Source organism: Silurus aristotelis, assembly GCF_946808225.1.
Source record: "Silurus aristotelis genome assembly, chromosome: 9".
Classification (NCBI taxonomy): domain Eukaryota; kingdom Metazoa; phylum Chordata; class Actinopteri; order Siluriformes; family Siluridae; genus Silurus; species Silurus aristotelis.
The window spans coordinates 6329872-6343665 of record NC_139582.1 but is presented as its reverse complement, the minus strand read 5'-3'; the positions used below and the strand labels follow the sequence as shown (position 1 = coordinate 6343665).

General features: G+C 40.9%; 1 protein-coding gene across 1 annotated transcript; it reads right to left on the bottom strand.

The window, feature by feature from the left end:
• Nucleotides 1–4558: 4558 nt before the first annotated feature.
• On the bottom strand, nucleotides 4559–13262 carry smad6a (SMAD family member 6a). Its single transcript, XM_083550024.1, has 4 exons — nucleotides 11696–13262; nucleotides 10235–10291; nucleotides 9930–10007; nucleotides 4559–5647 (listed from the first exon to the last, which is right to left on the bottom strand). The coding sequence occupies exons 1-4, from the start codon at nucleotides 12411–12413 to the stop codon at nucleotides 5112–5114; spliced, it is 1389 nt and encodes a 462-aa protein (XP_083406150.1). The 5' UTR covers nucleotides 12414–13262; the 3' UTR covers nucleotides 4559–5111.
• Between the last annotated feature and the right edge of the window lie 532 nt (nucleotides 13263–13794).

Below are 13794 nucleotides of genomic sequence, written 5' to 3'. Positions count from 1 at the left end.
ATTTTTAATATAATACAAAATTATCAACTGGAACCTCCTGAAATAAATAAAAATCCTTGTTTGTTTGTACACATAAATGGCTTTTTTATGTGTAAATTATTTACTTTTTACAAGGACACATATCTTAGAGCAGCAACTCTTTAAATAGGAGCCGAAGTATATTCATCATGATTAGGAAGCGTTTGGATTTGGCTGAAACATTTGTGGTGTCTGCTATTGTAATTCAGCAGATTAAACAATAGGTCTTCTGCACAGTTATAAATCACCAGTGTATCCCTCAACTATTTAGGCTTGAGTCCAAATCTTTATGACTGGGTGCAGAAAAGGCAAAAGAAAACATATGAGGTGGCTTAGCTCCAGTGAGCATTCAGATCTCATGTTTCTTTCAGGGAAATATTGACTAGTTCAGTGGCTGCAAGCCAGACGCTGATGCCAGATATTGTCCTGCTCCTTAGACTAGACGAAGGTCATTACCAGATAAATTGTTCATCGACTTGACACTAGATGGCAGCACACACTGAAAATAAATAAATAAGCTCTAAGGTTTTGGGCTCTGTGACTTTTGGATGAAACCGTGGCCCAAATATTAGGGCTTTCTCAGAAACATGCCAGCTAGCATCATTATATGAAATAAATGGGAATGTAATATAAATAAGAAAAGTGGTCAAAAGGTTTCAAGGCAAAAGGCATAATCTGTCGAAGACAGAATTATTGCTTAGAACAGCACAAGTAAATGGGTGAGAGGTAGTGAAAGCCATTCTAGCAGATACTATTACATACTATATAATTCAGGCATTCTCGTTATTTTAACAGTGTCAAATTGGCATTTAAGGCTAAACATAGATTTTATATAATTTGGAGATATAATTTGGTCTCAAAAAAAAAAAAAAAAAAAAAAGAGGCTATCATTTCTATCGTGTTTTTTTATATATATATATATATATATATATATATATATATATATATATATATATATATATATATATATATATATATATATATATATGTGTGTGTGTGTGTGTGTGTGTGTGTGTGTGTGTGTGTGTGTGTGTGTGTGTGTGTGTGTGCATGATAATGTCTGGAACCAACAAAAGTGTTCGGTTGAGTCCAGTAAAAGTGAAGCAAATGGATAAAAATGTCTGGCTGCATGAGAATGCTCAGTGCAATGTGGAGCCAGTCCGTCTGCCGACCGACTGCCCTGCTGAAGTCAAAGGAACATCCGATCCTGTTCCTGCTACAGTGAGAGAGCCAGAAAGGGTGCACTCACCTTTTGTCAGCTTCATTCTAAAATGATCTCAATCAATTTCATTATGTGTAATATGGAGAAGCATGCAAATGTTTTCTTATAAACCATGGGCCTGGGTATACCTATGTGTGCATACCAGTAGATGCTTCATATCACTGATATATCTAATGAATACTCCAGCTTTACATTTGCATCTAATTTAGATTCCATAATAAAATTACTAAATATGCATGTAAATTATTTGATTGAAACCAGCATGAATAAATATTAAATCTTTAAATATACATTTTATATGTAAGTATGCACATAATGTATAATAATAAACATTATAACGGGATCGTGGTTATACTGTATACAGAGAAAGAGAGAGAAGAGAGAGAGAGAGAGAGAGAGAGAGAGAGAGAGAGAGAGAGAGAGAGAGAGAGAGAGAGAGAAAGAGAGACTGCACCTCTAAGGGACATTTACCATAAAAACAAGATTAAAGAGCATTTCTAAGAGCGTGTCTGTCCGGGTGAGTCTATTAGACCTAGCTGGCCCCAGTGACTTTTCTTGACTATTTGCATCAGCTGGAGCTGATCAATGCTGAAAGTAAAGCAGGAGAGCTTTGCTGGGTCCAATAGCCCCCATATTGATCTGCACACTGCAGCGGTATTGACAGTATGCACAAAGCAACTCTGTGTGCACAGAGGATACCATTCAGCCTTCCTGAATTTTTATATTTATACTCTCCAAACCCCAAAAATCATGTACAATTGCTAGAACTCCAAAATCATACAAAGGAAATGAAGCCACAGCCAAGACGTTTACAGAAGAGCTTTTTTCAAGGATGGGGTGGACTTAAAGGCAAATGATTTTGGGATGTCTAAAGGAGTGAGAGATAAAGAGAGAAGAAGGAGGGTTGAGCTGAGAGAATAGCACGGGGGAAGAGAAATGTTCTTGGCTGACTTTCAAGAGCAGAGCCTGAGGAGTGCTGTGGTTGAGAGCTGTTGAAAGAGTGGGCTGTCCCGGCCCAGTCTCTCTGTCTCTCTATAATTACCACAGCGGCTGACAGACATAGTGCTTAAAGAAACAAAACAGAGCCTGGATTAAGAATAAACACCAAATACAAGTATACACAGGGGACGTTTACCATGCAGAAATCTATATATCATACTCCAGGGTGGATGACATTCTTAGATACACATGGGTTGAAAATGCTATTGGCTGTGGGGTTATATAGGCTGGTGAAGGATTTATCTGGATAATGAGACAGAACCAGAAAGTTACATAAAGATGCAACATATTTCAACAGGCAAGTACCCAGAATTAACACTCTAAGACAGTAGGTCACTAGAATACCTGCCTATATTCTGAACTCAGGATTAATGGCTGAGGCCTTAACAGTGGCCACTGATGTAACACTCAGTTTCACAGCAGTTACTGACTTACTGACTTACTGGATTCCAATTGAGGGACATTACTTATACTTACTGTATAGTTAGCTATTTCATTCAGTAGTTTTTATTACACATTCGGGCCAAATAGGAGATGAAATGCCATTACTAGACTAAACAGATTAAATGTTTAAGAACTTTTATAGTCTTTGTTGTGTTTATATATAGATGCCTGGGATAAACTGATGGATACAATTTGATTAAGTATTAACAAATCATTCATTGCTAATACGTCTCCTCAATTAATTTCAGAAGTCAGTGCAATATTAATGCCCCAATATAACTAGTTTCATACAATGACTATTTTACTAATGTATAACTGATGGAATTCACTTAACTAGTCAATCCAAATTTATGAGTTTGAAAGAAGCACCTATTGCTTGTCAAAAGACAGATAGCTAAAGGTTGTCTTTATTCCATATAGTTTTCTACTAATTTAGAAATATAATGGTCGCTTCAGTACTTAGTAACCTGTATTATACATTTTTAACAGTACTCCTGGTGAAGATTTTTACACACTGGACTAAAAGATTGACTTTATTGAACTTTCCAGTTCTCAATCCAAATCTTTACCAAGACTCAATTTTCTGTTATAACAAATTCCACTTTTCTGGGAAGATGTTCCACTAGACAAGAGTGTTAATAAATTCAGGCACTAATGTAGGTGAGGCGAGGAGGACTGGGGTGTTGTCAGCATTCTAATTCATCCCAAAGGTGTTCAATAGGTTAGAGGTCAGAGCTCTATAGCGGGCCATGATCTTTTAACTCTAACCCATATAATCTATATCTTCAAGGAGCTAGCTATGTACACAGGGGCATTGTGATGCTGGAGCAGGTTTCGGTTTTCTTGTTGAAATGAAGAGAAAATGTAATACCAACACATCCACAGACATCCTATACAATTGTGTCTGCAACTCTGTGGTAACAGTCTGGAGAAGAACCATATATGGCTGGACCAAGGGGGTCCAAATATTTTCCTGTTTTTTCACCCAGAGAAACACAACAAAAAAACGCATTCAGACTATGATTAGGGGATTGTAAGATTGAATCCCATCAATGCCAAGCAAGCAAGTTTAGCCTCTGGTGCTTTCTCGGTACAAGAAACAGCACAGTGATACTAGCCAATCAAGGGGCATCTGTGTGAACTTATGTATGTGTGTAATGGGAATCGACTTTTCAGATCCAATAACTGCAATACAGAGCCTGTTATTCAGGGACGCCTGTTTTCTGCAGTGGATATGAATTGTAAAGGCGTTGACCTAATATGGTTCATTGTGAGGATACCGAGTGAAAAAGCCTAACCTTGCATGCAATATTATTTTTTGGAGGGTTACTGTGAACCACTGAGCTCCTAAATTCGTGGGAAAGAACTGAGTTGAAATTAAAACGGACAAACTTTCCCTCTGTTTGAGAACAGCAAAGAAAGTATTAGAGGAAACAGCAGAAAAACATGACCATCCCTTCCATCCATGAGGTCTTTTCCCTGGTGTAAAGGCACAGACGCAAACCGTGTGACCGTGCTAATTTTCCTTGCCTGTCTCTACAGTCATAATACAACATGGACCTGAAGAATGCGTCTGGAGGCTGGGAGGCCAGGGCATTATGGCGCATGCATATAATATGCGCGCGGCTTTCTGAAAGCCTTATTTTAAAAGGGATGAGGTGGGGCTGGCCTGGCCTGGCTGCTGAATAAGCCGAACAGTCGCCTTCCAGAACAAACAGAAGTTTTAAAAGAAAAAAAACGTTGCCTTCCCCCGACCCCGGGTGCAAGCCCATGTTCTAGACCTGCACAAAAAAAAGTAGATTTGAGTTCAACTCAGTGCATAAGAATGCACCAAAGACTAATTAAAATTTTGAATAAGGACAGCCGACACTGAGATTATCTGAGGAATACTTTATTATCAATGTGTCCATTGTACTTTTTGGGGTTTTTTTGGGTATTGATCGTATATGAAAACTATACACCAAAACCAGGGTTTCTGTACACATCCGTTAGTAAAAATGGCAAAGATTCCATGGAAGCATATAGAATCCAAAGTGCATCACCTGATCATCTTGTTTTCTTCACGTCCATATACACATTGCACCGTACATAAATAATTACACTGTAAAAAGGACTCATTATTTACAAGTATGATGTCCTTTATATAATATGTATATATAAAACTTTATATTAAATCTAAATAGATTACGTTTTGGGATCGGGAGTGTGAATGTATTTATGTGCCTGTGTGTGTGTTTGTGTGTGTGTGTTTGTGTGTGTGTGACAGAGAGAGAGAAAGAGAGAGAGAGAGAGAGAGAGAGAGAGAGAGAGAGAGAGAGAGAGAGAGAGAGAGAGAGAGAGAGAGAGAGAAATAAGTAAGACTAAGTAAGTTGCCACTGTGTTTGTGTGTGTGTGTGTGTGTGTGTGTGTGTGTGTGCACGTGTGTATGCTATCTGTGGTTATTAAGCAAAATCTCCAGCCAGCATGGACATGATGTGACAAACTGTCTTGAGTAGCATGGTCCCCAGCCCTTAGCAAAGCTGATCCTCACGCTGTTTGGATCGTACGGCCCTTCCGTGTGTGCCAGGTGGCCGATTTGGCATGACTTCTCGTAGTCAAAAATCTTAACCGAGTAGTCTGGCATCACCCGTGTGACGGTGGGGCTGCGGCAGCGAGGGTGCTCCAGAGTGGGCGAGTTGATGAAGATGGGGTGCTGGCTGCGGTTGTACGCCCACACACCATCAGCCTCTCGGCTTAGCAGGATACCATGGCCGATCTTGGTGCGTGCACGCTGAACCGATAAGCTGGCGCGGCCCATGTTGGGCAGCAGGCCCAGGCATAGGCCTGTGCCCTGAGGTAGGTCATAAAAGATGCTGAGGGAGGAGTCGTACACCGGATACAGGCGACCCACACGCATCCGGTGCTCCCAATACGCCACGTTACACCAGTGTTTACGTCCGAGCGAGGAGGGAGACGAGCTGGTGTCTGTAAATATAGAAATGTGCATAAGGAAAAGAGTGGCATCAGCTTATTGCATTTTATATTACAAAAACTTTAACAGTGCTAAAGATACAGCAGAATAGCCAAACTGTACTTATTACAGAGCAGAATGCATATAAAGTCCTTCCACATACTTCTAATAGTTGTAACAAACAGACATATTGTGAAATGTTTCCGGGGGGAGTACCGAGTTCAATCATAAACCGACTCACAAATCTTAGCCTGGAGGATCCAAAAAAATACACATTCAAAAGGCATTAGGAACAAGTCCAGGTAGTTAACTAGCAAGCTTGTGATTATAAGTGTAATTTACCCTTAAGCCATTACTAAAAATATGATTTTACTGCTTTAGATGTTTTATTCTCCAGTGAACATTGACTACTGACAATATTCATTCAGTGTCCACAAATTTTCTCAAAGCACTTGTTACCATTATTTTTAAAGGCTGAAATGAGCAAAATTGTGGAAAGTCCAAAATGATTGATAAATCCTATGAATAGAATGAATCCCGATAATACAGATCGGATATAACAACATCAAGCTAAGCCAAATACAAGCGATAGAATCATTCTTGCATCACACCATAAATAATGTCTTGGCTGGAAGTGATTTTTTATTTTATTTGGAAAGACGGAATCATGATGCTGCATTTTTCCTAAACAGGAAAACTGCAAAAAAAAAAAAAAAAAAAAAAAAAGCAAAACAGCAAACAGTAATGGCTATGAAAACAACACATAATATAGTTAGTATGGAAATGAGTTACATATGTAGTTACAACAATTACATTTTACATGCCATAGACGTTTGCTAAATGAAAGCCACAGGCAATAGATTGCAGGTTTCTGAAACATGACAACATTGCTCTGAAGCATTACATCAAACGTTCCCATCACTTTTATGTCGATCCTTTCTCTGTTTTTTCATTCTGCTGTTATACGGAGTGGAAGTGCTACCTCATTTCCTTACAGTTTTACAATTCCCTTTGAGAGGGTTTTGGAACTAAAGAGGCAATGGTTCCCACTAAAAGGCCCAAATCTGTCATCTCTACCTCCAACACACACACACACACACACACACACACACACACACACACACACACACACACACACACACACACACACACCCCTCTCTGCATTCCAGCGGGCCACTCAGGGGCCCTTCTCCCCCTCTGAGGATCTCCATTCAGCTCCCTGACAACTCGTGACCTCCTGACCCCCCAGCCGCCAGCCTATCAGCTCTGATTAACTGGCACACAGACTGATGGCATTATTTTGCTTCGCAGGCTCCATTGAGGGGGAGGATCTAAAGGCCCAGGCCTGTGGCGCCATTCTGCTCACACTCCACTCCCTGAAGCAGCCGAGGAAGCGCTGCTAATGAAACGAGACTGGTTTAAGGAAAGTGCAGGAAGGCGCATTGACTCCACTATTGATGATTCTTTATGACTCCAAGTGTAATATGAGAAGGAAATAGTGCTGGCTCTTGGTGTAAATATGGACAGTAATTAATATATGCATGTGAGTGAGTGTGTGCGTGAGAGGCAGACAAAAAGCAGAGCAGTGTGGTAAATCAAGCTGTGAATTTCCTGCTCAGGTTTGACCAGGAAGAAAGCATCGATTTTAAAAGACCCATGTTACGTTTAAACCAGTTTACATAATTAAACAGGATAATTTTGCCTGATTAATCGTTCTACTCTACTGACCCTGAAAAAGCTGGCAAATCTACAAAGTTTATGACATGAAAACGTATTACCATTATCATAGATATGATAAAAAAAAACAATCAAAAACATAGAATATATAACGCTGCTAATACACCGATGCTATTTCTTTTTTCCCTTTTTCGTTTAAATGGTTCATAGAATGTTCAAGATGTTCATGGGTGGTGAGGCATGCACACCCATCAGAAGAGGTCTGAGCACAGCTAAGCCTAAACCAACACTGCCAAATGAGAGGAGGAGGGGAGCGAAGCAGTGCTGTGTATCCTGCTGAGCCAAAAATGAGATCTCTCTGCACAGATTAGACTCTTCCAACATGTTGGGTTACAGAGAGACAGCAAGACAGACAGAGAGAGTGAGAGAGCGAGCGAGAGAAAGTGAGATTTCAGAGTGGGGGACACACAAGCGAAAGCCAAAACCAAAAATGCTTGCAACACAACTGTTGGCTTAACAATGCAATGAGAGCTATTTTTGCAATTCTAAACCAAAAACAAAGTTCATACTGCTGCAGAAGTAAGACAGTGCAGCCCTTTTGTATCTCATTCCTTTAAGAATGCTTGGAAAGCTTAAAAGTACCAAATTTCCTCTGTTGCTCACTCAACCCTGCATTTCAGTCTGAACGGATTTTGCATGCAGGAGCAATTATTTCTCAGCTGCTTGCCCTTTCCTCACCTAAATTTAGCACCAAATTTCTTTTTATTCAAAGTAAGAAATGATGGCAGCCTCGTATCTGATTCAGAAGACGCCTCAAGGATAAGTGCGTAGTATTATTATGCACGGGTATGGCTTTCTTTTTCAAGGTGATATGTGATAGAAGTGAGCAAACAGACTGCATATCGATCCATCCCTCAAAATGTAGAAAACAAGCTATGTCAGGATGATAGAAGGCAGACGCTTCACAGTGTCACAACACTCAACTCAGGAAAAAATGCTCCATCACACACATACATATGCAGACACACACACACACAGAAAATCACCTCGCAACTGAATAGAAACACACCCTTCACCGTCTCCTCCACTTTTCCAACAACTGATAGAGTCGTCCCTTGTCGACATCTGTAAAGAATCTCTGCTCAGACTGGCAGGATTTCATTAGTTAAATTGCGTGTTGGCCTGCGCTCAGTCAGGAAGAGGAAAAGCCACAGCGAGGCCTGTAATTTAAACCTTATTTTAAAATGCGACTGGCTGGCTGCGCCGAAGCCTGTGTTGCAAAACTCAGCAGGAAACAACAACATGCAAATAATGGAGCAAGAGCCATGTGTGACACGCCAAAAGAGGATCTCGTTCCTTGTCTTCAGACCACAAAGGCGCGGTAATTATGCGGTGCTCCGAGACTTCCCACTGCTGCTGGAAGCAGCGAGGCCCGCGCTCACAAAACTGCCCATTGTTGGTCATAATCTAATTTACAAGGAGTTGCGCCTCAAGTCTGGACACCGGGAAGTGTGCAAACGATGTTGAGGAATCTCTTCACTGCTATAAAGGAAGTCTTAAAGAGCTCAACTAGATTAGACAACGAGAAAAAAGGTTACCTTGGTATAAGCTTTTGAACCGCAAAGCAAATGGACACAGGGGCAACAAAACCACACAGTACAATGGCAGAAGTAAATCACAGAAGGATAGTATATGGTAATCGCTGCTTGAGTCCACAACTTGTTTCTACTCATCACTCATGTTTATTTTAATTCACTCAGTTTCCTCTAGGGGGGTGAAATTCCCAGCAAAGGCACCACAAAGCTCATAGAATAGATTTTTTTTATCTGCCCATTGCTACTACTAACAAACACCTAGGAAGCATTCAAATGAATTCAAATCAGTGCAAGTTCAAAAAGCACTCCAATGTCATCTCTATCCACTGTATCTGAAGTGTGTGTTTAGTTGCGACAGAAACTCTTTAAAAAAAACCTTTCTCAAAACGTACTTAGTCTAAGGATAGTTTTAACGACTTGTACAAGCGCAATGATTAAAACTCTGATAATAAACTTTTATGTGCAAGTCATATTTTTGGAGATCGCGTTCATGAATCGTAAATAAATTAAGGATTCTTTTTTTCTTCCTTTAAAACGTTAATACATTTTCCGGCGAGAGAATCGGTGGACACGTGTTAAACTACGAGATTGTAAAAACTTTATTGCAGAGCGAATAACCAGAATTACTATTTACTGTTTTGCTCGTGTTTTCGTTGTTAATTTGGGGAAAAAATGACATAGGAACCATTTTAATTAGACATTTGCTCATGTCTGTTTCACCCCAAAACCTTTATAGTCAAACAGCTGTAAATTGATGGAAAAGTGTTTAGACTTCAATTATGAGTGAGATTTCATTCAGGATCAGATTCTCGCCGCCTTTTTTTGAAATACAGGTAAAAAAAAAAGTGGAGAATACTGTCCAGGATGATTACACAAATGATCTAGATATGGTGGCTAGAGATTATTAACAGTAACCCAACACATCATATACAAAGAGAATGTCAAGTAAAATACATAACCAGCAGACATCGAGCCCAGGATGAATGATATTTCAGTGAAAATAATGATATTTCAGTGTACTCACCTGAGTGACCCCTGGTTGTGCTGCTTGGTGACCCAGTCGCCTCAATCTCAGTATAAGGCAACACCGGGTGTATAGGAACTATAAAAAAAAGATCATAAAAAAAGGTTATAGAAGCCATTTAAAAAATATATATAACACTATTGCTATATAAAACACAATAGTGAATAAAAGCACTTTGGTGTGTCTGCTTAGTTCTTCAGTTCAAATTATACAATATATAAATATATACAAAATATAAAGCTTTACCAATACAAAATTCACTGAATTATTCAGCCATACTGCAAGTAATGATGCAAAAGTCTTACCCAGAGACTCCTGTCCTAGTTTGGGAGAGAGCTGTGAGTAGGGAGGGGGTGGCGAATCTAAAAGGTAAAGAGTTTACATTAGAACTTGCTTTATATTCAGCTTTATATATACATTCATATATTCATGATTTAATAAGACTGCAGCAAGTATGGAGCATAGCACAAAGAGTGAGAGGACCATAGCACAAAGGCAAACACAGATCTGGGGATGTCAGTCTGCAAAGCACACACTGTCGGATTAAACTCATTTTTTTGTTCTTTATTATTTAACAGTTTGTGCACTTTTGTGGACCATTTCTCAAGAACACAAGAATTTTCACGTTATTTAATGCAAAAGGTCTCTACAATGAAGGCATCAAAAGTCCATCTCACAAACTGTGTTCTAGTTTAGGGAATGCACAGCGAAGACACACCTGCATTACAGTGCATTTTCTAGGCTATTGTCTATTTTTCTTGCAGTAACTTTACAGAAAATGACCCCTAACACTGATCATTTCTCTTTTACTTGCATTTGCACCAGTTCAGAATTCACATGTATTATGTTTTCTTCTGTACATAATACACAACTCTCTGTACTTTGCACATTGCGCATACTGCACTGTATTTAGCCATTATTTCAGATTTTATCATGCTTTATATATACATACATGCATATGACATACGTTGTCATCTCATGAAAGTGTTTAAAAGTGTGTAAAAGAGTGAAAGAAACATTTATAACACAAAACTGCCCTTCAGAATAACTCCACATCACACACACACACATGCAAATATTAAACAAAAAGGTCAGTATATACTGAAACGATTTGCGTATTATTTCATTGTTTTCGAGGACAGCCCTAATCTTCGCTCGATTGTTTGGCAGAAGCATGACTCAATTCGGAGGAAAATTTTGGTGAGTGCACAAAATCAAAAGCCTGAAATATGGAAAACCTCTAAATAACTGATCTCATGAGAACTACTACACCCTGCCTGGGCAGCAGTGCTAAGAGATGCTCTGTGCACACTGACTGTGTGTGTTTTTGTGAATAACACTCTTGAATGAGCAGCAAAAAAACGAAGCGTCCCAGTAGGGTAATGAATTGGGAGTTCCACTTCCTGAACAAGAGAGTGTCACAGCCAGCTCCTCTCTGTTTCTCTCGATTTAATTCCCACAGTGCAAGCGCAGGATTGTGCAAGATTGTGCAAGATCTAATAACAAATGATGGACATTTTATGTAGGCTTGCATGTGCTCGAACCAAAATCAGTCTGTCTGTGAACTCGACACTAACTTTAAATGGAAATTGAGTTACAGAAGACATGCATGTGGCTTTATTTATGCGTGATATCGCACTGTAACTTGAAAATGTATCAAATCTGTAAGATCTTTGCAGAAGCCTTGACATTCCTCATTACTACCCTCAGCCATTTTATAGACGCCATCATGACCCTGAAGAATCCTTAGCTTCGAGCATCCTCACCTGGTCCACAAAGGCGGCTGTAATGATAGGGGTTGCAGCATGGAGCCTCGCCACCTGGCGCCCTGAAACTCTGACAGCAGCACAGAGCTTTGAGCGGGGATGAGAGCTGCAGGTCAGGCCAACGGAAAAACCTACACAGCAGGTATTGAGGAGACACCGCACGACCTCCGACATGCAGCTCGGCCTGAGGAGCTGCAACACATCCAGCCATGACAGCACCTTTAGACTCCACAGACTCCAATAAGACGCCCAGATGTTTCTCCTTAAAACTTTTCAGGAGCGCATAGGCACACCTGTGAAGTTCTTGCTCCAGTAATGTCCTACGAGTTCTCGAATCTGCAGCAGCACTAACACCATGGTCTCGAACCTGCCAGGAATCAGAAAGGTCACTTTTGCTTCGATGGAGGTCTTTGAACCAACAGCAGGTCACTGTCCTGCCTTCGCTCTCCTCCTCCGATGGAGGGAGTCCACGCTGCTCCTGGACGCACATGTCCACTTGGATGCCTGCTTGTTCTACAACAAGCTCAGATCCTACACTTTCCACCAAAGCCAGGGTGTCGCTTGATCCCCCGGAGTTTCCCACAGGCGTAGGCTCCGTTCGGGAAATGTTCTCCGGATCCTCGCAGCTCTTGCTGCCTCCATCGGCCTCCTCTCCGTCCGCGATCAAACGGCTTCTCCAGAGTCGCCGAACCAGAGCGCCGCGTCTCGTCCTGAACATACGACACCTTAACCGTTTCTCATGCGCGCTTTTTTCCTTTCCCACTGCGTCTGTCTGTATATATAAATATATATATATATATATTTGTGTGCGGGACTGCGTCCTACGTCTGCTCCCGATCCCGACGATGCTCCTGCTCGTTGTCCGACATCAAGGCTCGGTGAGCGCCGTGCACAAGCCTAGACGCACAGCCGCGGGCGCATTCCTCCTGGCCGGAACACAACATTAGACTAGGGCAGTTTTGCAGCAAAAAAGCGGCGGCGCTGTCACGGCGCATCAATGCCAATTAGAATTAAAAAAAAAATAAAGTAAATAAAAAAATAAATAATGCATGTAGATCCAAGTCTGCAAAACATGAAAAAGTTGATTTAAAGGCTTGCTTGAGTCCGGTGCATTCCTGCACAGCCCGTTAAGATTCACATCACAGGATGAACACACTCTTGATCAGCCGAACCTCGGTTACACTGTATAAACAGTATATACACTGTTTCAGATCGGTACAGGCGCGTGCACGCTGCAACTCTGTAACCAACACCAAAGTAATCCTTCCAGGGGGAACACCACCATCCTGATCCAGCCAGACAATATATATATATATCTCTTTATCTCTATGCAAATTATTCATGCAACGGAAACATCCATGAAGTCTCTGCGCCAGGAAGACTTGCCCTTTAAATCCTTGCTCTCCGACCGAGATGAACTGGATCCTACGATTGTTCCTTGCGCTCCTTCTCCCTCTCTCACACGCACGCACGCACGCACACACACACACACACACACACACACACGCGCGCACGGACTCGCGGGGGCCCTCGAAGGAACGCGGCCGAGTCATTGGCTGCTCCTCGTCATGTGCTCGTCTAGACTCGGTGGCGGCCGCGGGGCGCGCGGGGCGCTGCGCAGGCGCGGTTTCGGGTTTCGGCACGCTTAAAGGGCCCACTCATGGAGCCCTGGAAAACCAAAAACTATAGTAAATATACATATACATATAGAAATAACTACATGCACAAGTGTAAAAATCCTACAATGAACACGTGTATGTGACAACCATGCATGATCATCTTTTGCATGCAAGCAAAAGAAATGAATAAATTACTCAACATGCATATGAATGTGTGATGCACAGAAAACAACAATCAATCCAAAAGCACCATGCATTTACATTAAAGTCAAATAAATCACATAATTACTAAATTATTCATCTTGCATGCATTGCAACAGTTATGGTGCTCTTGTTTCTTCCGTTTATGACTTCAATATGTATCGTATCAGTTGTAAAAGTATTAATAACACTAATAACGGTGATATGCATAGTGGTTGTAATGTGGTGGTACTATTAGTGAAACAGTACCAGCAACCTCCAAGAAAGGGTTAATTCTAC

Coding starts and splice junctions, on each gene's coding strand:
- smad6a (XM_083550024.1), bottom strand. CDS start 12,413: ATGTTCAGGACGAGACGCGGCGCTCTGGTTCGGCGACTCTGGAGAAGC. Junction 10,292..11,695: donor CAGCCGCCTTTGTGGACCAG/GTGAGGATGCTC, acceptor TTTACCTTTTAG/ATTCGCCACCCCCTCCCTAC. Junction 10,008..10,234: donor ACTAGGACAGGAGTCTCTGG/GTAAGACTTTTG, acceptor TTTTTTTTATAG/TTCCTATACACCCGGTGTTG.